The 26405-nt window shown below is 40.8% G+C and overlaps 1 protein-coding gene across 2 annotated transcripts; it reads right to left on the bottom strand.

The window, feature by feature from the left end:
- Window positions 1-10402: 10402 nt before the first annotated feature.
- On the bottom strand, window positions 10403-23779 carry LOC111965211 (protein lin-28 homolog A-like). 2 transcript variants are annotated; one of them, XM_023989248.2, is made up of 4 exons: window positions 23428-23779; window positions 22014-22186; window positions 15003-15187; window positions 10403-10979 (listed from the first exon to the last, which is right to left on the bottom strand). In XM_023989248.2, exons 1-4 carry the CDS (start codon window positions 23435-23437, stop codon window positions 10760-10762), a joined length of 588 nt encoding a protein of 195 aa, XP_023845016.1. In that variant the 5' UTR covers window positions 23438-23779; the 3' UTR covers window positions 10403-10759. The 2 variants fall into 2 exon arrangements, with proteins under 2 accessions (XP_023845016.1, XP_023845015.1); XM_023989247.2 differs by lacking the exon at window positions 23428-23779 and adding an exon at window positions 23025-23211.
- Between the last annotated feature and the right edge of the window lie 2626 nt (window positions 23780-26405).

Below are 26405 nucleotides of genomic sequence, written 5' to 3'. Positions count from 1 at the left end.
TATACATGATCTACTTCTATCACTTTAAATGGAGAACATATAGCTAGCTCATCAATATGCAAATGATGTGTGAGTTTAGCTATTCTCTGCTTCAGATGTACAATGACAAGGGGCACATTGATTGCACATGCCCATTAGGCCAGATATGCCATCATACTGTAGGCCTATGGCTGCATTGGTGATGCATGTCAAATCAAACTTTATTTGTCACATGCGCCGAATACAACAAGTGTAGACCTTACAGTGAAATGCTTACTAACAAGCCCTTAACCAACAGTGCCGTTCAAGAAGCGTTAAACGAAAGTAAAAAATGTAAAGTAATAAAAAGCAACATAATAACATAACAATAACAAGGCTATATACAGGGGGTACCGGTACCGAGTCAGTGTGCGGGGGTACAGGTTAGTTGAGGTAATTTGTATATGTAGGTAGGGGTGAAGTGATTATGCATAGATAATAAACAACGAGAAACAGCAGTGTACAAAACAAATGGAGGGGGGGGGTCAATGTAATAGTCCGGTGGCCATTTGATTAATTGTTCAGCAGTCTTATGGCTTGGGGGTAGAAGCTGTTAAGGAGCCTTTTGGTCCTAGACTTAGCGCTCCGGTAACACTTGCCATGCGGTAGCAGAGAAAACAGTCTATGACTTGGGTGACTGGAGTCTGACGATTTTATGTGCTTTCCTCTATCATTATGATAAGCTGCTAAATGGGTTCACATAACTGCCATGGCTGCTGTGTCTGTGTTGTCCTTGCCACACTCGAATGCTGAAGTCGAGAGAGTATTCAGCCAGATGAGTTGTGGTAAAAAGCAAACTTAGAAATCGCATGTCTTGCAGACCTTAACTTCATCCTGTACATTCGATATGGACTGAAGCTGTCTGGTGAGGCTTGCTATCTATGGATTTTAGAATACAGAGACAACATCAGCTCAGTGACATGGAGGAGATTGCAGAGATGTTGATGGTGGGTAAAAATATATTTGCAAAGCCTCAATTTCCTTTACCCAAAGTACCCATTCGTGTGCAAGTAGGCCTGTGTATTTTACAGGAAGTGAGCTATAACCATAAGTCATGACACAAGCATAATGAAAGAGCAATAACCTATAATAAACTCAGCAAAAAAAGAGAAATGTCATCTCACTGTCAACTGCGTTTATTTTTCAGCAAACTTAACATGTGTAAATATTTGTATGAACATAACAAGACTCAACAACTGAGACATAAACTGAACAAGTTCCACAGACATGTGACTAACAGAAATGGAATAATGTGTCCCTGAACAAAGGGGGGGGGGGGGGGGGGGGGGTCAAAATCAAAAGTAAGTCAGTATCTGGTGTGGCCAGCAGCTGCATTAAGTACTGCAGTGCATCTCCTCCTAATGGACTGCCCCAGATTTGCCAGTTCTTCTGTGAGATGTTACCCACTTCTTCACCAAAGGCACCTGCAAGATCCTGGACATTTCTGGGGGAATGGCCCTAGCCCTCACCTCCGATCCAACAGGTCCCAGATGCTCTCAATGGGATTGAGATCCGGGCTCTTCGCTGGCCATGGCAGAACACTGACATTCCTGTCTTGCAGGAAATCACTCACAGAACGAGCAGTATGGCTGGTGGCATTGTCATGCTGGAGTGTCATGTCAGGATGAGCCTGCAGGAAGGGTACCACATGAGGGAGGAGGATGTCTTCCCTGTAACGCACTGCATTGAGATTGCCTGCAATGACAACAAGCTCAGTCCAATAATGATGTTGTGACACACTGCCCAGACCATGACGGACCCTCCACCTCCAAATCGATCCCGCTCCAGAGTACAGGCCTCAGTGTAACGCTCATTCCTTCGACGATAATCGCGAATCCGACCATCACGCCTGGTGAGACAAAACTGCGACTCGTCAGTGAAGAGCACTTTTTGCCAGTCCTGTCTGGTCCAGCGACGGTGGGTTTGTCCCATAGGCGACGTTGTTGCTAGTGATGTCTGGTGAGGACCTGCCTTACAACAGGCCTACAAGCCCTCAGTCCAGCCTCTCTTAGCCTATTGCGGACAGTCTGAGCACTGATGGAGGGATTGTGCGTTCCTGGTGTAACTCGGGCAGTTGTTGTTGCCATCCTGTACCTGTCCCGTAGGTGTGATGTTCGGATGTACCGATCTTGTGCAGGTGTTGTTACACGTGGTCTTCCACTGCGAGGACGATCAGCTGTCCGTCCTGTCTCCCTGTAGCGCTGTCTTAGGCGTCTCACAGTACGGACATTGCAATTTATTGCCCGGGCCACATCTGCAGTCCTCATGCCTCCTTGCAGCATGCTAAGGCACATTCACGCAGATGAGCAAGGACCCTGGGCATCTTTCCTCTGGTGTTTTTCAGAGTCAGTAGAAAGGCCTTTTTTGTGTCCTAAGTTTTCATAACTGTGACCTTAATTGAACTACCGTCTGTAAGCTGTTAGTGTCTTAAGGACCGTCCACAGTTGCATGTTCATTAATTGTTTATGGTTAATTGAACAAGCATGGGAAACAGTGTTTAAACCCTTTACAATGAAGATCTGAACTTATTTGTATTTTTACGAATTATCTTTTAAAAGACAGGGTCATGAAAAAGGGACATTTTTTTGCTGAGTTTATATGAGCATCATAATGTTAAAATACCATAATCCAATTAGTAGCATATTACATGGGAAATGAATGCTTAGTGTATCATTTACAATGTTATAATGCGTGTTACTGCTGATTTCTATCCTTTGGTGGGCACATTTCACAATTTAATTTACTCAACATATTCACAAATGGTGGATTTGATCACGGTTTTGAGGTTTAGGTTGCTTGATGTTCATACTAGCTAGCAGCAAGCAAACATTGTTGTGCAAATCTCTCTTCACTCTCTCAGACTCAAGCCCAGACAAACATCTCATGCTCAGATCCTCCTCCATACCATTGTTTAGCCTTCTGCTTTTGTCTCTTATGTCAGCATAAGCAGAAAACATCAGTATATGAATTGGACAAACCTATGACTACATGTCCAAAGTAATGATCTTCGTTCTATGGTTTGTGGATTTATATCTGAGTAGTAAGCTCGCCTCGGTAACTATATTGACTAGACGTCAACTCTGTTATACGACGAAAGTATAGATGCTCAACAATGACAGCGACTGATACTCACTCTAATTGTTGACAATCCTGTTTTCAACTCGCAGTTACAACTTGCATTCAGAAGTAGAGCAGACGATTCTATGGCGCTGACATACCGTCAAGTATAAACAGATAGTACTTTTATTACATAAGCTATTCAGAATTCAGACATTAAATGCAAATGAACTAGAGTGCTAAGACAACTTTTATTCTAAAGAATGTGTAAACAACATATCATTGGAGAAAAACTAACATACAGAACACTGAATAGTGCAGATGTTTATTATTAACTAGTAGGAAATCGTATCTTCACAAATCAGTAAACTGTTAGTCCAGTTTTTTTAAATCACGATCTTCACACCATTTCACGAATTGAGGAAGTAAGTAACAAATCCAACCAATCATCCAGATTCCCTAGGTGCTTGAAAGTACCCGAGCATAAGAATATGGTCCAAGAGCCAAAGGTTTATGGCAGTAAACATTGATACATTCCTCAGTATAATAAAGCACATTCTTTGGAAATGACAGGCAACGTCCCCCATAGATACCACCACTGCATCAAATGGCCTATGATCACAACTGATGTATGGCACAAAAATGCATAAAGATGACACACAGGTCACTTGTGTATGCAGTAGCCTATATGTTTTCTGTTGTTTCCATGTAACCCTGAGGACATAATAATATACTCAGTACTTTGCCTTTTAAGATACATTTAACCCATCTAACAACCAACAATCAAATCACAATGTGACAACAACACATCAATGGGGAGTCCAAATAGGTTGAGGTAAAACAGTTTTGCTCAAAACACATGGTTCAAAAAAAACTTTAGCTGTGCCATACAAATACTAATTTAGCTGATGTAGTTATTGAGGTACAACATAGTTTTGTTTACATTATATTCATTCAGTTTGGCACTTGCATTGCTTATTTCTACTAGTCCAGAACAGTGAAACAGTGTTATGATCTAAGCAATGACCTCTGCAGAAATGAGTAATATTACTTTTCATCAGTCCACAGTGGAGAATTTGAGAGATAGTAGAGAGTGATACATTGTGAAACAACTCTGATGTAATTTAATCATCAGATGGCTTACTAACCAGAGATGAGCAAAATACACGTGGTGTGTGTCTCTTTTTAATGGGAAGGGTATACATGTAGGTAGGTCATCAGTGGCAATCAGCATTCATTGACATTCATACTGCAACATTTTCTAAACCCGGCAAGTACAAATGTTCATTTAAAAAACTTGACTCTTATTTTACACAGACGTTCTATGTGCGCTATAGCCCCACATGACTGAATCAATGGCCATGTGCTTTCACCACATTTCTTTACGTGACAAAATCCTGAGTTAAAACATGTATCACTTACTTAAACAGTGTGACTTGGAAAATAATATATCCCATCACCCAATAACAACAATCTGGGATAGTCACATTAGTCATTGATAGTCTGAAATACCATGTTTTAGCACGTATTGAGACGAGACAACCCCAATGTGTATAATACTACTGACCCCAATCCCTTAATATGGTAACAATATTCTCCTAAATTCCCCATCAACAACAATTATAGAGGGAAAAATACAATAATAGAGGAATATTACAGGCCTATTCATGGCTAATTATTATTATGTAGGACAAAATAATAGAGAACATCAGCAGGTGTGGTATTAGATATGTTGACATGGTATGAGTATATAATATTGTGTGTAATAACTCATATAGTCTCACATGTCAAAACATTTTAAGACTAGTTTTAAGGATACTCTAAGAATTTGTTTTATTCTTCATGATTAACTGGCATTTTAAAGCATTTTGTGCGGATTAGAGAAAAGAGAGTTTTACTGTTATGTCGAGACATTCAAAACTGGACCCAGGGCCTCTATCATTTTTATTGTCATGCACTTTGATTTGGCACCAGAACACTCCCTTGTCTTTCACTGCACACATACAACTAATATAGAGAACATTGCACCCAATCCCATCCATAGCCCCTTCAACCTTTGAAAAAATCTGAAGTATTCCCTGAGTTTTCAGATTTGTGATTCCTGAGAGACAAGCCTGAGTGGAGGTTATATATACGTTTCGTTCACCACCTACATACAAAAGTATCTTGTAAATCAAAATATAAAATATGGAACACATATTCATAAGATTAAACTGAATAGAATAGAATACAATAATGCATCTCCTACATGATTAGTGGAAGGACCCTGGCATCTTTCCTCTGGTGTTTTTCAGGTCAGTAGAAAGGCCTTTTTTGTGTCCTAAGTTTTCATAACTGTGACCTTAATTGAACTACCGTCTGTAAGCTGTTAGTGTCTTAAGGACCGTTCCACAGTTGCATGTTCATTAATTGTTGATGGTTAATTGAACAAGCATGGGAAACAGTGTTTAAACCCTTTACAATGAAGATCTGAACTTATTTGTATTTTTACGAATTATCTTTTAAAGACAGGGTCATGAAAAAGGGACATTTTTTTGCTGAGTTTATATGAGCATCATAATGTTAAAATACCATAATCCATTAGTAGCATATTACATGGAAATGAATGCTTAGTGTATTCATTTACAATGTTATAATGCGTGTTACTGCTGATTTCTATTCTTTGGTGGGCACATTCACAATTTAATTTACTCAACATATTCACAAATGGTGGATTTGATCACGGGTGAGGTTTAGGTTGCTTGATGTTCATAGCTAGCTAGCAGCACAAGCAAACATTGTTGTGCAAACTCTCTTCACCCAGCATCAACACCAACAATTCTCGCAATCCTCCTCCATACCATTGACCTTCTGATTTTGTCTCTGTATTCTAGCAAAGCAAAATCATATAGAATTGGAAAACCAGAACACAGCGATGACATCTTCTTTTGGTTGTGTTTGCCCGGAACTAATGACAGGCAGAACTATGTTTCGTGAAAGTAAGATTTTCAACAAAACACCTGCTCCTCACCTAATTTGTAACCGCGGCTGTGGCTGCGTACAACTTGCATAAAGTAGAGCAGAGCTGACCTTTTTTCTATCGCTCTGCTGAATACTCTGGTCAGAGTATAAACAAGAGTAGACTGCCCCTAGCGGATGAATGCGGAACAGTTTTCAACCATTTAATGCAAATAATCAGAGGCTAGACAAAACTTTTATTCTAAAGAATTTGTAAACAACATATACATTGGGAGAAAAAACTACAACAGGAAACACATTGAATAGTGGCAGATGTTTATTATTAACTAGTAGGAAATCGTATCTTCACAAATCAGTTAACTGTTAGTCACAGTTTTTTTTGGAATGCATGCTTCACACCATTTCACGAATTGAGGAAGTGAATAACAAATCCAACCAATCACCCCAGTTCCCTGAGGTGCTTGAAATACCCGAGCATAAGATTATATGGCCAAGAGCCAAAGTTTATGGCAGTAAACATTTGATACATTCCTCAGTATAATAAATGCACATTCTTTGGAAATGACAGGCAACGTCCCCATAGATACCACACCACTGCATCAAATGGCCTATGATCACAACTGATGTAATGGCACAAAAAGCATAAACATGACACACAGGTCACTTGTGTTATGCAGTAGCCTATATGTTTCTTTGTTGTTTCCATGTAACCCTGAGGACATAATAATTATACTCAGTACTTTGCCTTTTAAGATACATTTAACCCATCTAACAACAACAATCAAATCACAATGTGACAACAACACATCAATGGGGAGTCCAAATAGGTTGAGGTAAAACAGTTTTGCTCAAACACACATGGTTTCAAAAAAAAAACTTTACCTGTGCCATACAAGATACTAATTTAGCTGATGTAGTTATTGAGGTACAACATAGTTTTGTTTTACATTATATTCATTCAGTTTGGCACTTGCATTGCTTATTCTACTAGTCCAGAACAGTGAAACAGTGTTATGATCTAAGCATGACCTCTGCAGAAATGAGTAATATTACTTTTCATCAGTCCACAGTGGAGGAATTTGAGAGATAGTAGAGAGTGATACATTGTGAAACAACTCTGATGTAATTTAATCATCAGATGGCTTACTAACCAGAGATGAGCAAAATACACGTGGGTGTGTGTCTCTTTTTTAATGGGAAGGGTATACATGTAGGTAGGTCATCAGTGGCAATCAGCATTCATTGACATTCATACTGCAACATTTTCTAAACCCGGCAAGTACAAATGTTCATTTAAAAAACTTGACTCTTATTTTACACAGACGTTCTATGTGCGCTATAGCCCCACAATGACTGAATCAATGGCCATGTGCTTTCACCACATTTCTTTACGTGACAAAATCCTGAGTTAAAACATGTATCACTTACTTAAACAGTGTGACTTGGAAAATAAATATATCCCATCACCCAATAACAACAATCTTGGGATAGTCACATTAGTCATTGATAGTCTGAAATACCATGTTTTAGCCACGTATTGAGACGAGAACAACCCCAATGTGTATAATACTTACTAGCCCAATCCCTAATTATGGTAACAAATTTCTCCTAAATTCCCCATCAACAACAATTATAGAGGGAAAAATACAATAATAAGAGGAATATTACAGGCCTATCATGGCATATTATTATTATTGTAGGGCAAAATAATAGAGAACATCAGCAGGTGTGGTATTAGATATGTTGACATGGTATGAGTATATAATATTGTGTGTAATAACTCATATAGTCTCACATGTCAAAACATTTTAAGACTAGTTTTAAGGATACTCTAAGAATTTGTTTTATTCTTCATGATTACTGGCATTTTTAAAGCATTTTGTGCGGATTAGAGAAAAGAGAGTTTTACTGTTATGTCGAGACATTCAAAACTGGACCCAGGGCCCCTGATCATTTTATTGTCATGCACTTTGATTTGGCACCAGAACACTCCCTTGTCTTTCACTGCACACATACAACTAATATAGGAAACATTGCACCCCAATCCCATCCATAGCCCCTTCCAAACCTTTGAAAAAATCTGAAGTATTCCCTGAGGTTTTTCAGATTTTTGTGATTCCTGAGAAGAACAAGCCTGAGTGGAGGTATATATACGTTTCGTTCACCACCTACATACAAAAGTATTTGTAAATCAAAATATAAAAATATGGAACACATATTCATAAGATTAAACTGAATAGAATAGAATACAATAATGCATCTCCTACATGATTAGTGCAGAGTGACATTTGCATTGGTTTTGGCATAGATAAAAAGAGAAGATTCACAACACGCCCCCATCTCGGTGGAAAGCTTATTGTGCGTAGCAGTAAATCATACAAGGCAAAGTAAAGAGAACAAAATAATTATTAAAAAGGTCATAAAATTTGTCCCGATATTTTTAGACCACAAAAATCGTCTTATGTCAAGATGAATGCACATCCTTTGCCATTGGTGGTGTAGATCCAGCTAATATGCCTCAACCCCAAATTAATGGAAAAGATAAGCACTGCAATTCCATTTTGGATTATGGCATAGCTGGATACAAAACTTGCCTGGGACATGGACTTATCTCAACAGAAGACCCCTTTGAGGTATCTGACAAACTTAGATTTTGGGTGTTTACGTCCCTTTAAACTCAAACAGCATTGAACAAGATAAAGGCAGACATGAGTGGCTAAGATATCTGATGTCTGGTATGTAATGGAAAACCCATCACAGTTAACCTGGTCCTAGATCTGTATTTGTTTGGTGTAACAATGACAATAGGAGTTGGCAAGACAGCACAAACAGAGCTGGGACCAGGCTATCACAGAGTGACCTAAACCTGAATATGAGGAGAAGCTGCGGCGCAATTTAGAAACAAATAAATAACAAGGACTATTTTAAAAAGGCTTCATAATAATTCTAAATATATATTAATTGGATGTTAGAGGTCTGTCTTTCAGCTTCTCCTGTAAAACGGGAGTAAGGCTGAATGGCGTAGCTAGTTCTAAATGCACCTCCATGCAGGGCTGGGTCGATATTCATTAGTGCACACGGTAGCAGAAATGATTCGCAACAAATGAAAACAAGTGTTTCTTATTGGACAAATTCTGGTAGTCCCTCCCTGTTTCAGTCCGTTTTGGTGCCTTGTGACTACAACTGTGGTGTTCCTGTATAGTCCCCACAAGCTGCTTGGAGACAATGTCTTAAATAAGTACCTAGTAGTTGAATAACTACTAGTACCTAGTAGTTGAACGACACTGAATAAAAAATGTGTTGCTCCCGCTTTAACTCTTGAAAAAAAATGGTTCTCAAAAGGGTTCTTTGTGGTGGGATAGGGTTCTACATGAAGCCTTTTTCACTCGAAGAACCCTTATGGTTCTAAGCAGAACTTTTTTTTCTAAGACAGCAGACAACGCCTGATGCTGCTGCTGCTATGACTGTCAAGTATAAACAAGACAAGTATGATTATGTAGATTCCTGAATCAACCTCAAGAATCCATTCAAATCTTGCATCTGATTTCTACATGGTAAATTACTTATGTTTGATACATTTCATAGGTATTGGTGTGATTACTGGAGTCAGTGACTCAATTCCAAATGCTGATGTATGTAGTCTAAGCAGAGGATGATCAAGTTGATTATACAGATGTAAGATCTTAATTTAAGGCAGTTTTCTACTGCAGGAAAATAATCCTGCAGCAACAGGAAATGTGATTTATTATGTGGATTATAATTAATGGGAATTTTTTGTAAGGGTTGATACATTTTTCTTTAGGGCAAATGAAGTCTGAAATTTTCAAGTGGAAATTACAAACTTTAGAAGCCTTGAATACACTACAAGTTGCATTTCCTGCTGTGCTGGAAAATTCTCAGCAACAACAGAGTGATCAAATTAAGATCCTACATCTGCAGGGTCCAAGTGTCTGGTTGTAATGTAGCAGCAGCAGATCAGACATGTACCACGAGGGAGACTGAGCACCTAAGAGACAGCATTGTGCCTGCCCAACATAAAGAAATTACGCAACAACAACAACCATACTTTTTGGTTTGACATTCATTTGTCCCCAGGACATCTGGATGGTCACTTACAATATTGGCAGCCACCAATACATTGCCTCCAGCTATTACCCAATACCCTGTCCTGTTGATTCATATGTACCCACCCATTACCACCCATGAGACTAACATTCATTTGCAGAGGTGTAGTGTCACAACTCTGTCTTTGTCGGATATAGTGGGGTGTAAACAATCAGGAAAGTCAAGAAGTTGTAAGGCAGCAAAAGTGTTTAGCTATCTACTTGACACTGTGATTTTAAGCTTCCTGGTGAGTTTAGTATAGTAGCATGGTTTCTCATTATCTGCTCTGTAAAAAATAAACAACTTTCTATTCTATAAAGACATCAAAGTAATATGTGATGTGCCATAACTTATTACAAGTTTAAACCCCTCATTAGCGGTTCCATACATTTTTACAAATATTTCCTGAGTGCTATAATAATACAGCTGTATTTGTGAGTGTTACACCAAAAAAATATTAACTTCAGTACATTCTTTCTTCATGATCGTTTTGTTTACAAAAACCTGAGGTAGTTCCAAAAGCATCTTATATAGTTGAAAGGAAACTTAGCGGCCATCTTTCCAGTAAAGCAGTTTGATTGGCTTCTGTGCTTCACCCAGCTTCCATCCGGCGTCTCCTCGTTCAATCGGAGCTCACGGGGGACGGGGGCGAGTGGCCGTGTTCCTCCTCGTCTCCTTTCAAGGAGGAGGGCTTTTCCTGAGAACGTGGCGAGGACTGCTGTGCTTTGATTGGGCAGTTGGCGACCATGTGGGCAATGCTCTGGCAGAAATGGCACTTCTTAGGCTGGGGTGGCAACTTGCACTCCTTGGCATGGTGGTCCAGGCCTCCGCAGTTGTAGCACCTAAAAAACAAGACGGCGTGTTTGAAATTGAAGACACTGCACAGAATCACTGATCTACAAATCACCTTGCATCTCAAATAACTACTCATTATGTGATGAAGGTCAGCAATTCTGAACCTCGCCTTGTTCAAACTGATCCCTTCAACCAAGCTGATAAATGTAGGACTGGGCCATATGTATCAAGCGTTGCAGAGTAGGGGTGCTGATTTAGGATCAGCTTAGCATTTATATCACAATGAATAGGATTGTATGGACAGTGAGGACCTGATCCTACAGATGTAGGATCTTCATTTGATCTCACTGTTACAGGAGAACTTTCCTGCAATGTAAAAAACTGTATTGTGTATTTGAGGTTTAAAAAGGCTTTTGAAGTTTGTCATTTCCAGTTTGAAATTTCAGACTTTGATTTTTCCTTAAGAGAAATGTATATCAACATCTACAAAAATGTCCAGTAATTGTAATACAACTTTTTTATATTTAACTAGGCAAATCAGTTGAGAACAGATTCTTATTTACAATGACTGCCTACCCCAGACAACACTGGGACAATTGTGCGCCACCCTTTGGGACTCCCAATCATGTCCAGATGTGATACAGGCTGGCTTTGAACCAGAGACTGTAGCTACACCTCTTGTACTGAGTTGCAGTGCATTAGACCGCTGCGCCATTCGGGAGCCCTTGCTGCAGGATTATTTTCCTGCTTAAGCACACTGGTTCAAATGAAGATCCTACATTTGATAGGAGCGTTGGGCCAGTAACCGAAGGGTTAGTGGATCAAGGTAAAAACCTGTCGTTCTGCCCCTGAGCATGGCAGTTAACCCCCAACAACAATTGCTCCCCGGGCACCGATGACGTGGATATCGATTAAGGCAGCCACCCCCTGCACCTCTCTGATTCAGAGGGGTTGAGTTAAATGCGTTAGACACATTTCAGTTGAATGCATTCAGTTGTACCTGACTAGGTATCCCTCCTTTCCCTACATATGGCCCCTGATCTTGTATTGAGTGAGATGCGCTGTCACCTGCAATCCACAAGAGGGGAGCATATGCCAGTTAGGCTAGTGCTGCAGCAGCCAAATAAGAACTGGCCAGTTCCATGCAGTGGCCTATTTATTTATTGTATTTATTGAACCTTTATTTAACTACGCAAGTCAGTTAAGAACAAATTCTTATTTACAACGACAGCCTACCCCGGCTAAACCCTAACGACGCTGGGCCAATTGTGCACCGCTCTATGGGACTCCCAATTATGATACAGCCTGGAATCAAACCAGGGTCTGTAGTGACGCCTCTAGCACTGCCTATGACCATCCTTTTCATGTGAACAGGGTTAAAAGTGGGTTTAAAAGTGCAAATGACCTTTGTTCTACCCCATGTGCAAATACAAATTGAACATAACAGCATGCAACTCTTTTCTACAGGATGTACGCTATTTATAAAAGCACGTTCTCTCTGTATGTTTCAGTAGGCTATTTGTTACTTTGAATGGCCTCCCATCTACAAATGAACCACCCTTTTCATTCTTTGTCCACAGTACTTTGCTGCAATGAGCTACATCAATTATATTCCTTCTCCATAGAACATACACAGAGTATCACAGTCCATGCAGAAGGGTTAGGGTCAATGGTAGCCTTATGAGTAACCTTCCTTTGATAGCTTTGGTTTAAACAGGACCTATAGAATAGCCACGCGTCCAGGGGTGGCTGACAGATGGGCAGTGGGACTGTCACCGCTGCTGTGCCACTGAGGAGCTATTAAGGACCCCCTTCCTCCAATGATGTAGATGAGGCTTGGTCAGGGGAGGCTCAAGGAGGTCAGTTGCTTCTTTGTACCACTGGCCGTTGGGTTGGTGTCAAGGCCCAACTGTCTCAACATCGATTATGGAGCGCGTGCAGGAAAAGGGAAGTGGTCCTTTGTCTAAAAAGCCGCAGCAATGATCTCCCAACTCTGACCCCCACGGTCCTCTCTAACCCCCGCAACCCCAACCCCCTATATTTTAGTCGTATGCGGTTGCCATGGTTACCGCGACCTCTAACCCCCTCCCGGGCTCCTACATCTGTTATCAATTAAATGGACAGGGTTTTCCCCCCCCTCCCTGCGTCATATATACCTACTAAATGCGTCAGCATGCTTCAGTTCGGCTGGCAACTGGCCGAAGTCGGCTTGGCGAACCGAACACGTGTGCTCGCATACTACCTTGAAATACCTTCGCTTGAAAAAAATGGAATGGCAATAGTACTGTTTGTCCATTTTGAGTCACCGTAGTCAGTACACTTCCTCAAAATAGTCAGAATTAATCAAAGATAATGCAAGAAATCTGTCATTGATTTTGACGTTTTTGCCGAGGAGATCTTATTCGTGCAATTTTACATCTAACTAAGATGTTTGGTACAGTATTTCTCAAACAAAAAAATGTGCATGAAAACGAGTCGTCTCTCGTTGAATGACAACAAAGGCTTTACTGATGAATCCTTACTGTTGACCAATCACCGATGAAGGGGTGTAGACTTCGGCTACTGACTTCATCTTGTCTCAAGAAAACATTTCGTACGTCCGAACAACCGAAAAAACCCTTACCGAAGTCCAAAATGAACAAAAAACGTCACAAAATGTCGTCATAATATATGCACGAACTCTTCCGAACTGTTTCGGCTCGGAAGCCTTAAGGTGGAATCAGAAAATAAATTGTGGCTGATTTTGGCCATATTTTAAGAAATATGGAGAGTCCAGATAACACTGGTGAAACGAGTGCCAGAGAATGGTTCTAATCCCATGCAAACACCGCCACCTAATAAAGAATGTTAAATATGCGATTGACAAAAGTCATTGACAAAAATCCTTTAGAATCTTAGACCTAATGTACTGACTACTCTTCAAGACATAAAACAGTTTATCTTATTCTCCGTTGAAAATGTTGGAGTTGGCCCCATATGATTCCTCTTATAAGAACCAGCATAGTCTTGGGAGAGTGAATCATGCGCCACAGGCCTCCCGGGACTCTTTGAGGCCGTAACAATCTCCATTCTCACCCTGACTATACTCTGGGCCTAATCACAACTGACAGGAGGCCACATTGATATCCCTCTCTAACCCATCACAATATCCACAATGGACAAAGGACCCACAATGTTGGCCCACCTCTCACTTTTACTTTACGGTGAGAAAAAGTGAAGGGATTTCTGCATTTTAAATGGAATGCATTATGCAAGTAGTGGGGTATGGAACCTTTTTCATGCAAAAGGGTTCTTTGGAACCTTCTCAATGGAAAAAAGGCTTCAAGTAAGGTTCTTTATGGGTAAAATGGTTCTACCTAGAACCATTAAGGGTTATTTTACAGGGACAAGTCCAAACAACTCGTATTTTTGTAAATTGGTCTTATAACTAACATTAGTAATATTTCAACATCAAACACTTGCCAACTTAAATAAAGCTTTTTTTTATCAATATAAACACCTAGAATTAAATATTTCATATTTTACTAGTTCTAAACTGTAATGACAGGATAATTATAATCCACATCTAAAGTGATTCAGAAACATTCATGTTACCAGTTCAGGTTACCACCACAAAAACACATTCTGTGGAAGAGGTTTGGAAAAGGTTTTCCAACAGAGAACCACTGGGTGTAACTCCACAAGGGACGTCCAGAATTAAACAGCTATTGATCCAGGTCACACGTCAAGCTTGCCTGTGTGACCCTAACCACGGCCAGGGGTGGGGGTCAAGGAAAAGAAGAAGGGGACAGAACAGGATAAAACTGAAACACCATTTTGAATCATATCCAAAATGGATGGACCATTGCAGATGTGAGATCCAACCACAATAAAGAAAATGCTTTGGGCCACCATCTTTTGAGTATGTTAGACCCCTACTATGGTATACATAGATGTGGTATGTGTGTAAGATGAATATATACATTGTTGCTTATCTGATCAAATTGTTCTGTTTTAGTGTGTACAGTTTAGTGTATACCATGTCCCCATTCGATGTACAGACAGCGTGTGCATACAAGGCAGGCACTCACCTATCTCCTTTGGAGCGGCGTTTCTGGACGCTCTTGCCTTTGGGTCTCCTCTCGCTGCCCACACAGTGTGTTCCCTCCGGCCCAGTGACTCTCTGGGACTCCAGGCCTTTGGCTGACTTCTTGAAAGTGAACTCGACCGCCTCGCCCTCCTTCAAGCTGCGGAAGCCCTCCATGTGCAGCTTACTCTGGAGGGGAGAGAAAGACAGTAGAAGGAAACATCATAACACTATTAGAAGTTTCACCTTCATTCCTGTGCCCCTTTCCAAATGAATCTCAGAGTAGGAGTGCTGATCTAGGATCAGCTCCCCCTATCCATATAATTCTATTCATTATGATCTAAAAGGAAAAACTGATCCTTTATTAGCAGTCCTACTTTGAGACTCTTGTGAACATGGCCCTGTAACCTTTTAGACGTCATATCAAATATCACATTTTGAACACTTTCCAAGGGGCATTTCAAACATATTTTGGAGGATTGTTTAGTCGTTACACATTCTTACGAGCAGATCTTAAGAACTGAAGTCTTGTGTGCATGATATGTTCCAAATCAATGATGACGCAATCCCAAAAACCTTACAGCATCAGCTAACAAATCAACTAATAGTCAGCCAAGGGAGACGCTGAGCAGTGACCCCTGTGAACACTATGCTATCTTCAAACTTTTCTGACAGAGATAGGAGCTATCTGGCATCTGTCCTAAGTCTCCCGACTGTTGATCATTCTGTCTCACCTCATAAATAAACAACAACTACAAAGCCTCTTATTGTCAGACAGACTATTTGTCCTCCCCCACTAGTCTGCATTGGTCTGTTGCCCAACACTGGCCACAGTGGCCTGTGAGTCTCCTGTGTTTGAGTGGTAAACCTGATGTGATAACCTTCACCCATCCCCCTCTGCCAAAGGACCAGCATTCCGCACATCTACGTCCCCTACCCCCAACCTCTCTTCCCAACTACATCACAAAGGACCACTAACACACTAACCACCACTGCAGGATTCTTGCTGGGAGGGATAGGGTTGGGGGTGGGGTAGGGTGGGGTAGTCAGGGAGACATTCCTTGGATGGTTGTTTGGCAGAGAGATACGCAGATAAGTTGAGAATTAACACATTCTCACTCCAAATGATAGGTACCTGCATGCTTTGATTTAATAATTGATTGATGGTTTTACTAAAATGTGATACATTCAGAATGGAATCAATATAATCTCAAAGCCTGAAAGCATTCAACAGCTCAAGAGTAGGGACACAATCAGCACCATAATCCTACGATTAACGCTAAAGACTATGCTAACATCAAACCAGGTCCGTGTTCCTAAGGGCACACAACAGAAAATGTCTTAAACGTTATGAAGTGGAAAACTAAAATAGTCCCATTCTGTTTCATTGGTGACAAATTAATACGACCCAGTACTTTAGCTACAGACTCTTTTTTCAGATCCCATTCTGCTGCCTTCACCTCAGTTGACCCAGGCAGCGCTGTTCAGCAGAGAGAAGTTCAGCCATGAGATAAAAACAGCCTTGGAGAAGGGGAAAATGAGGGAGGGGATGAAGAAATGGAGGGAGGAAAGGGGAGGCTATGAAAAAAAAAGGGGAATGTGCTGTGCATTAAGGGGTCATGCCAGAGGCAGCCTGGGTAAAACAAGAACCCTCCAAAATAGCTTTTGGATTGGTGGTATGGGATATCTGCAACCAGGCAGCAGATATCGTTGATTTTGATATGATTAGCAATGAAGTTTCAACTAACCTTTGAGAATTTCACCATTATAGGGTGATCAATATTGTGCTGCAAACAGAATTCCACAATTGTAGAGCCAAAAACCCAATTATTTCTCTCATGCTCAGGTCAGTGTCAGGACAAGACTGATGGCTATGCCACCTCATTTAGCTACTTCCTATTGCCATTTGTCTAGGTTCCTGGACACAATTTAGAAGCGGAAAGACATCAGCCATGCTCACCACAGAGGATTTCCTCTCCAGAAACGTCAATGGCTGCCATTGTCAGGCTGGGACGATCTTATATTATTTGAGGAAATCTTAAGGATATATTTAAAGACCAGGGGGTGGATTCCCAGACCCAGATTGAGCCTAGTCCTGGACTAAAAAGCAAGCTCAATCAGGACTAGGATTCATCTGTGAATGGGAAACTGCCACTATCTGATTTATCCTTCTTTGACAGCCTTCTCTGCATATTGCTTCAAATATCAACAACACTGTGTGTGTAGCTGTGCAGTTGCATTGATGGGAAGTTTTAAACAGTTACAATTAGGCTAGCTTGAAAAGAAAAGCATAAAAAAGTATGTGCCATAGATTGTATTTTAACCAGGACACTAATTCAGATACAAGTGTATTTTAATCAGGACACTAATTCAGATACAAGCCACATGGCCTACAAAGAACTGCATCTATTGTGTAATGAAAACTAGCAATGCAATAGGATCTAGCATTATATTAAAGTGGACCGTTCCTTAATACTCTAATGGTCACTGATTAGCATCGGCTGTGAAGTTACAAGCAGATCTGGGACACACGATGGGTCATCCATAACTTCATTTGGGTGACAAAAGTGCCGAGTTGAAAAGCTGCTCCATTGAACATTGGCCCCAGTGAACGTTAACTCACTTCCCTTCACACGTGTGACCTCCCCCGCTCCAGGTCCATCCATACCCACCCCCAACACAGAGAACATACCATGTGGAAAGAGAAAGGAGACTCCTAGTATGGCCTTAAACCCTACCAACCTGGTGAAGTGCATTGGAGGGTGATATGAAGCTCTACTGTAGGCTATGTCCATACTAGCTTGAAGAAAACAGAGTGGGGTAGATGAATGAAGACATACGAGGAGAGAGAGAAAGAGGACAATGGGAAGGGATTGCTGCTAGGACAAAGTGGGGCTGAGGGGCTCGGTCACGGCCGAGAGGAGCATGCTTCATTGGGATACGTGGTCCTATTGTTCACCTGCACACAATGGCCAGAAGGCCCCGGGACTTCATGTTCTCTCCCTGACATGCAGCGACTCATTTCGGGGCCAAAGCCCCATTGCCACAATGCACCGTAGCCATAACGCCCATCATGGATGAACATTGAACACACATGATCTCGCCTTSCTAACAATGGCTAGCAGGGTTGGGGTCACTTCCATTTCAATAAAAAAAGTAAACTGTAATTCTAATTACGAATTTTTCAAGCATTGAGGAAAATTGGAATTGGAATTTCAGCTTGCTTCCTGAATTCAAATGAAATGTGATTGACCCGAACCCTGATGGCTGGGGGAGGAAATCAGTGGAGAAGTCACTATGTAAGATGTCAAAGGACAGGGTTCAGGAGGACATTGTCCCAGTTACATCGTTAACAGATATTGTTCACTTATTCAAACATATGCTTTAAAAGGCTTGGAATCTAGAGTGCCGGCACTAGAAGAGGGATGTCTGCATTCTGGGAAGAATTAAATAAGTATTTAGTCATACAAATTACTTATTGAGAAATAGATTAATAGTAAAGAAAGGTTTTCAGGAAGAAATCATTCATTTGGCGTGTGATTGTAGTCCTGGCCATTTCAACAGATCAAAAGCTCAAATAAATGGTCTAAAAAGCAGYGGTTCTGAAAAGGAGGAAATAGTTATAATTACATGTAATGGCTCAGGTWCACCAATAGCGTTTGCTGGCCAAGAGTACTTAGCACTTCTGAACGTAMTTTGTGAAGCGAGTGTGCACTGATTTTACATGTAGAATCGGATGAAAAACATTGTCAGTCAGAGGTCTACAGCTGGTGGTTCCTAAAACACTGCGTGCTATCGGCAGACAAAAGCTAGATCCACTTTCGACGCAATGTGTGCGAGCCTTAAGGGCTCTAGACAGTCTAAACAAACAGAACTGGCGGAGAACCGTTTGCATCACCTTCTAAAAGTGTGTACGCACAAATGTATATACAGTGCATTCAGAAAGTATYCAGAACCCTTGACTTTTACCACATTTGTTACGTTACAACATTCTAAAACAGATTTAATACTTTTTTTCTCTCATTAATCTACACACAATACACCATAATGACAAAGTGAAAACAGGTTTTTAGAAATGTTTGGAAATGTTACTCATTACCTTGTTGAAGCACCTTTGGCAGTGATTACAGCCGAAGCACCTTTGGCAGTGATTACAGCCTTAAGTCTTCTTGGGTACGACGCTACAAGCTTGGCACACTTGTATTTGGGGAGTTTCTCCCATTATTCTCTGCAGATCCTCTCAAGCTCTGTCAGGTTGGATGGGGAGTGTCCCTGCACAGCTATTTTCAGGTTTCTCCAGAGATTTTGATCGGGTTCAATTCCGGGCCCTGGATGGGCCAATCAAGGACATTCAGAAACTTGTCCCGAAGCCACTCTTGCATTGTCTTGGCTGTGTGCTTAGGGATGTTGTCCTGTTGGAAGGTGAACCTTCGCCCCAGCCTGAGGTCCTGAGCGCTTAGGAGCAGGTTTTCATCTTTTTGGGATGGTGCCAGGTTTCCTATAGACGTGACGCTTGGCATTCAGGCCAAAGAGTACAATCTTGGTTTCATCAGACCACAGAATCTTGTTCTCCTGGTCTGAGAGTCTTTAGGTGACTTTTGGCAAATTCCAAGCGGGCTGTCATGTGCCTTTTACTGAGGAGTGGCTTCTGTCTGGTCACTCTACCATAAAGGCCTGATTGGTGGAATGCTGCAGAGATGGTTGTCCTTCTGGAAGGTTCTCCCATCTCCACAGAGGAACTCTGGAGCTCTGTCAGTGACCATCAGGTTCTTGGTCATCTCCCTGACCAAGGCCCTTCTCCCCCGATTGCTCAGTTTGGCCAGGCGGCCAGCTCTAGGAAGAGTATTGGTGGTTCCAAACTTCTTCCATTTAAGAATGATGAAGGCCACTGTGTTCATGGGAACCTTCAATGCTGCAGACATTTTTGTGTTACTCTTCCCCAGATCTGTGTCTCAGCACAATCCTGTCTCGGAGCTCTACGTGCAATTCCATTGACCTCAGGGCTGGGTTTTTGCTCTAACATTCACTGTCAACTGTGGGACCTGATATAGACATGTGTGTGCCTATTAAAATCATGTCCAATCATTTGAATTTACCACAGGTGGACTCCAATCAAGTTGTAGAAACATCTCAAGGATGATCAATGGAAACAGGATGCACCTGAGCTCAATTTCGAGTCTCATAGCAACGGGTCTGAATACTTATGTAAATATAGTATTTCTGTTTTTAAAAATCTTTTAATACATTTGCACATAAAAATTTAAAAACATTAATACATTTGCAATTTTTATTATATTTGTTATAAATTAGCAAACATTTCTAAAAACCTGTCTTTGCTTTGTCATTATTGGGTGTTGTGTGTAGATTGATGAGGAAAATGTTTATTAAATCAATATTAGAATAAGGCTGTAACTAACAAAATGTGGAAAAAGTCAAGGGGTGTGAATACTTTCCGAATGCACTATATAGTGTAGCGAATCATTGTACCATCTAAACCACTGTGAAATATCTTTTCCATAACCCAAAATGTTGTATTTCAGCTGTTTGAAGCTTGTGTACAAAACTGAAAGTAAATGATGCAAAAACATGGGAAGATTAGAAATACTGCACATAGAACTGATCTACCGCTTCTTAGACTTGCTTTTAATGAGAATGACAGATCTTTATCTCACATTTCTATGTGAATTTGGTCAAGTTAAACATTAAACCCAGCCATGTAAGGCAAAGGTGTGCCCAGGCCGACCCAATGGGGAGCCAAGCCCACCCAATCAGATCGAGCAAATATCTCTACTTGGCAGTGTGCCAAACGGACATTATTTGTATTTTTACCTAAACATGCAAACACCATCAGATATAATTCATAGCAAGTAGTGCACTAGAATGACATTCAGATGAACTGGAATGACATTCACTCTCATGCGATTGGTCGCCAAAAATAACTAACTGAAAGCCAAACAATTACTCTTGAATGAATTGTGAATAATGATGAGTGAGAAAGTTACAGAGGGTCAAAGATCATAACCCCAAGACATGATAACCTCTCACTATTACCAATAACATGGGAGGTTAGAATGTCTTGGGGGTATGATCTTTGACCCTCTGAAACACAACCAAAATGAACTGCAAATGCATCCAACAAGTTTGTAGAGTCACAAGCTTGATGTAGTCATTGAGTGCTAGGGATATGGGGCCAAATACTAATCCTTTGACTACGTTATTTATAAGAATCTTTAGGGGTGTCAATTATTTTGACTTGTTAAACTAAACGTATTTTTACCTTTAGGCAAGGTGCTTATTTACAATGACGGTCTAAACCTGCCAAACCCAGACGATGCTGGGCCAATTGTGTGCTGCCTATGGACTCCCAATCACAGCCAGTTGTAATACAGCCTGGATTTGAACCAGAGTGTCTGTAGTGACACCTCTAGCAATGAGATGCAGTGCCTTAGACTGCTGTGCCACTCAGCTTAGCCCTTTCCTTGTTTTTCCTCAAACATTAATAACCCTTAGGTAGAAAACAGGAGAAATTGTTGCAAAACCATCGATATTTTATTAGGCAAGTCAGTTAATAAGAACAAGTTCTTGGCAGCTCGGTGATTTGATCTAGCAACCTTTTGGCTACTGGCCCAATGCGCTAACCACTGTGCTACCTGCCATCACCCAAACCAATTTGGTCAATAACAAATAATATATATTTCTCTGAGCAATTGTATTAGAATAAAATAACATACTTTCCGTTTTCTTTTTTTTGCATACAATATAGCTCAGTATTTGAATTATTTATTTTATACAGTCATTATTGCTCATCTTTATCAAGGGTGTCCATGATTTTGGACCCCACTGTACATGACCACGAGGTCACATGGTAAGCCAGCAACGCATGCTCGTTTGAGAAGGAAAAGTGCCTGAAGATGTTATTCTGTGTCAAGGTATAGTGGACCACCATTCACCACATATTTGGTGTGAGAAGTAGACGGTAAATCAGTTCATTTGAAAACCAAGGCGCCCCTCTTACCTGATGGACGAACACATCGACCGGAGACTCGAGCGGGACCCCCTCTCTGTTGGTCATGGACAAAAACCCAAAGCCCATGCGCACGTTGAACCATTTACATACGCCAACACCGTGGAAAGATTCCGAGTCCTCCTCGGTGCTTGGTCCTTCATCCTCTTCGGTCTTGCAGACTCCTGTAATTTCGAACAATATGTTAAACAATGTTCGTTTTACTATTTACCAGAACACAAGAAAGGAGTGTGCGCGTAAAATTGCCATTCAGCTTCGTTCTTTCCTTGTTTTTCCTCGCGCATCCATAGCCCTTAGGTAGAAAACGGGGAGAAATCGTTGTAAAACCGATCGATATGTTACGATTTAATTTGATCAGTAACCAATCATATCCATAGGCCTAAATATAGACCTATCTACAAATAATTTCAATACATAAACAACAATATTGCATGGGTCCATAATGACAATTATTTATAGGTCTAACTTTGGCTAGAATGATTTGTTATTCTCCCATCTTATATTTATATCTTTCACACTTAGGATCTATATATTTCACACTCATGGTGAGTATATATTAAGTGTACTCGTATGTGAAGAAACAACACAGGCCAACACGAAACGAATTACGAAACCGAATATATCACTTAAATGGCTAGTCTATGTTGCACTGAATTTTATGGACCTCTTGTAGCTGCGTTTGTGCGACAGAAAAAAGTTACTTGTAAGAATAAAACTAATTAAATTTTAATTTACAATACTACATTTGTAAATTCGTCTACAAAAAGAAAAATAAACATTTACATTTATCAAGTGCCTACTTTGTCAACAACACGAGAACTTAAATCGTGTTAGTCCATTGCGAACAAAATAAAGCATGTTTTGGTATTGACTAGGCAATTTAAAAAGGAAAATAGTTCCATACTGTACACAATTGTACATTCGTAAGCTGATATTCATTCTATATCTCTTTAGAGACAGAGACTACACTAAACACAATATATCGTCAGAGTTTTACTCAACCTGGGAATTCCTGGTTAGAGACAGAACCCATCTTGCCAATTCACGCCTTGAGTCAAAGGAAGCACCCAAGTTAATGTAGGATATCCTTTTCCCCTTCCGAGCAGCGTAATGCCCACGGGTTCCCACTTTCATGCCAAATGCGCTGAAAAGCAAAAGCTCAACTTCGGGGGGAAAGTGGGAGGGCGAAATAAACAAAAGGGTCTGGCAACGTATTGCCCCAAACAATGATGGGTGGGGGTCACAGGGAAGAATTTGTAGAAGAATTACCCAAGATCTAAAAGACAATGCAAGGTAACCCAGCCCCCTAAACCTATTCATCTATGGCCATCAGAGAGACTCCTTGGCTTTATAGCGTCAAAGCAAATAACCAATCAAAGTGTTTTAGTCCAAATTATTGGCCTACCTTCTGCCATGTTCGGTCCCGCTTGTCTTTAGCCTATATCAGTCCCTGTCCCCCCTGTGTTTTTGGCTGGACGTCTCGGGCCCTGCTCCGCGTTGGATCACGTCTTTATTCCTCCCCTGGTCAGTTTTCACACTTGGTCAATATAGAAAGGACCAGGGAGCATCTTCTTCCTACCACCAACCAACCCTCTCGGTCATGTCCACGTGATTCCCAATTAGCCTACATGATTAATTGCACGTTCCTGATGTTGGAGGGCCCCACATATATCGAGTGACCAATCACAATTCAGAGAGACCACCGCACAGTTGCTTATGCAGAGAGACCACCGCACCACTGCTTATCACGGCGCTAGCCCTGAGCCCCCCATGAAGGCTATCCTTTTCCCCTTCCGAGCAGCGTAATGCCCACGGTTTCCCACATTCATGCCAAATGCGCTGTAAAGCAAAAGCTCAACTTCGGGGGGAAAGTGGGAGGGCGAAATAAACCAAAGGATCTGGCAACGTATTGCCCCGAACAATGAGGGGTGGGGGTCACAGGGAAGAATTTGTAGAAGATTTACCCAAGAGCTAAAAGACAATGCAAGGTAACCCAGCCCCCCAAACCTCTTCATCTAAGGCATTCAGAGAGACTCCTTGTCTTTATAGCGTCAAACCAAATAACCAATCAAAGTGTTTTAGTCCAAATTATTGACCTACCTTCTGCCATGTTCGGTCCCGCTTGTCTTTAGCCTATATCAGTCCCTGTCCCCCCTGTGTTTTTGGCTGGACGTCTCGGGCCCCACTCCGCGTTGGATCACGTCTTTATTCCTCCCCTGGTCAGTTTTCACACTTGGTCAATATAGAAAGGACCAGGGAGCATCTTCTTCCTACCACCAACCAACCCTCTCGGTCATGTCCACGTGATTGCCAATTAGCCTACATGATTAATTGCACGTTCCTGATGTTGGAGGGCCCCACATATGTCGAGTGACCAATCACAATTCAGAGAGACCACCGCACAGTTGCTTATGCAGAGAGACCTCCGCACCACTGCTTATCACGGCGCTAGCCCCGAGCCCCCACCATCTCTCTCTGTCCTGAGTGCGAATTTAGCAGCCATCGACCCCACACAGCCTAATAAAATACAACGCAAATGGTCAGAGGCAACTGCAAACCCACCAGACAACATTACATCCGAACATTGCCCATATATGGGAGATGTTGAATTAAAAATGTATAAATCAAATGTGAGCGTAATTTATGTTTAATAAATATCCCTTAAATAATAGAGGGTATAATAGGTTATTCGAAACAACTCAATGTTATAACTAGGCCTATTTCGCTTTTGAAATTGGGTGACGAAATGAAGTGTAACGTGATTGGGTTAATATTGAATAGTCAATGTGTTCCATAGTAATCAGTCACCTTGCTGCTGTCGCAATGTTGCTGACTGATGCAAAAAGTTGGTTTGGAGAGGTAAGTAAATCAGTTGTGGTTCATTTGAGGTGACGCATCGTAGGGGGAGGGGGATGGGACTGGACGGCCACGAAGAGGTTTGGCTCGGGTCATCATCAAATCACTGCATTTTGATGTAGCCAGTGGATTTCGCCTCAATTCATAGCCACATCTTCAGCAGGAAGTTCGAAGAGTAGCCTAAAGAAATAAAACCGCAACGACGCAAACGAAACATTTGCCTTCAGCATTACACCTCTTCTGGAATTGTGGCATGAAAAGACAGGCCTATCTGGTCAAACGAATTCCCAGATCGATGATGATTGATCACAAATGTTAAGTTCTTGTTGACTGTTTTCCTTGTAGAATGATTAATGAAGCAACAATAAAGCAAATAACTCCCCTTATTTAACGCTCTCATTGACCTCGCTCTGAGGTGGTATAGGCCTAGTAGTTATATAATAATACTAATTATGATGCTTAAAATATAGTACAAATATAACAATACAACAATAATTATTTGTATTATTATTATTGTATTTATTATATATCTGCCCATTATTTAATTAATATACAAATGATATTAACGAAAATTACATAATACTTTATTATAATGAAGTTATGCTGTTAAGATAAGCCCTGCAGTGTTAATTTGCTAACTTTTTTACAATCGTGTTAAAAACATAATAGTGACAGGGAAACGTTTCAGGAAGAGATAAACCATTTTTAGATTCAAAGTTGTGTTAGATATCCTTATCACCACGACCCCTTGTGGGTATTTGAAACAACGTGGTTGAAAAGAAAGCCAAGACAAGTGGTTTAAACGAAGGAGAGCTTGAGGTTCACAGAATTCAATACACTTTTTAATGTATTCTTGATTACTGGACCTAAGATAGTTTTCTTATGTAGGYCAATGGTTTTTGTATGGATGGTTCTGTTTATAACTTTAATTCTAGTTGGCAGTAGGTCCTGTGTCATCCATATAAACTTAATTGTCTTGTTTATTGTACAATGTGCTGTTTCTTGTTCGAAATAATTGAATAGCTTGATTAGGTTGCATCATAAAATTACGAATTGACTCATAAAATGTAGTTGAAGAGAACGATGGCAATTGCTTCCAGTGGGATTAAGGGGACACCGTAATTTCTGCAAAGTTTTAATTCTAAAAACAAAACACAATTTTTTTTATTTTAAGCTATAGGCTACAAAGTGCGTATGTTAAATCTTTACTGTAAACAAACGGCTGTATAAGGCTCCACACATCAGTAAGAGTTCATAATTAGCACAGTTGCACATAAGCTTCACACATTGAACTGGTTCACAACCTGTTGCTCAACTAAAGCTGCGGTTACACAGGCAGACCAATTCTAATCCTTTGCCTAACTATTCGCAAAAAATCTGATCTGATTGGTCAAAATACTAAAGGTCAGAATTGTGCTGCCTGTGTAACACATCAAAAATAATGATTTATTATTTCAAACCATGGATAAGACATGCTGTCATTTGCCAATATGGTCAAAAATAATATGCCCTGCCCCCAAAAAAGGA

Source organism: Salvelinus sp. IW2-2015, linkage group LG6.1, assembly GCF_002910315.2.
Source record: "Salvelinus sp. IW2-2015 linkage group LG6.1, ASM291031v2, whole genome shotgun sequence".
Lineage (NCBI taxonomy): Eukaryota > Metazoa > Chordata > Actinopteri > Salmoniformes > Salmonidae > Salvelinus > Salvelinus sp. IW2-2015.
This window is presented reverse-complemented; position numbering and strand designations above follow the sequence as displayed.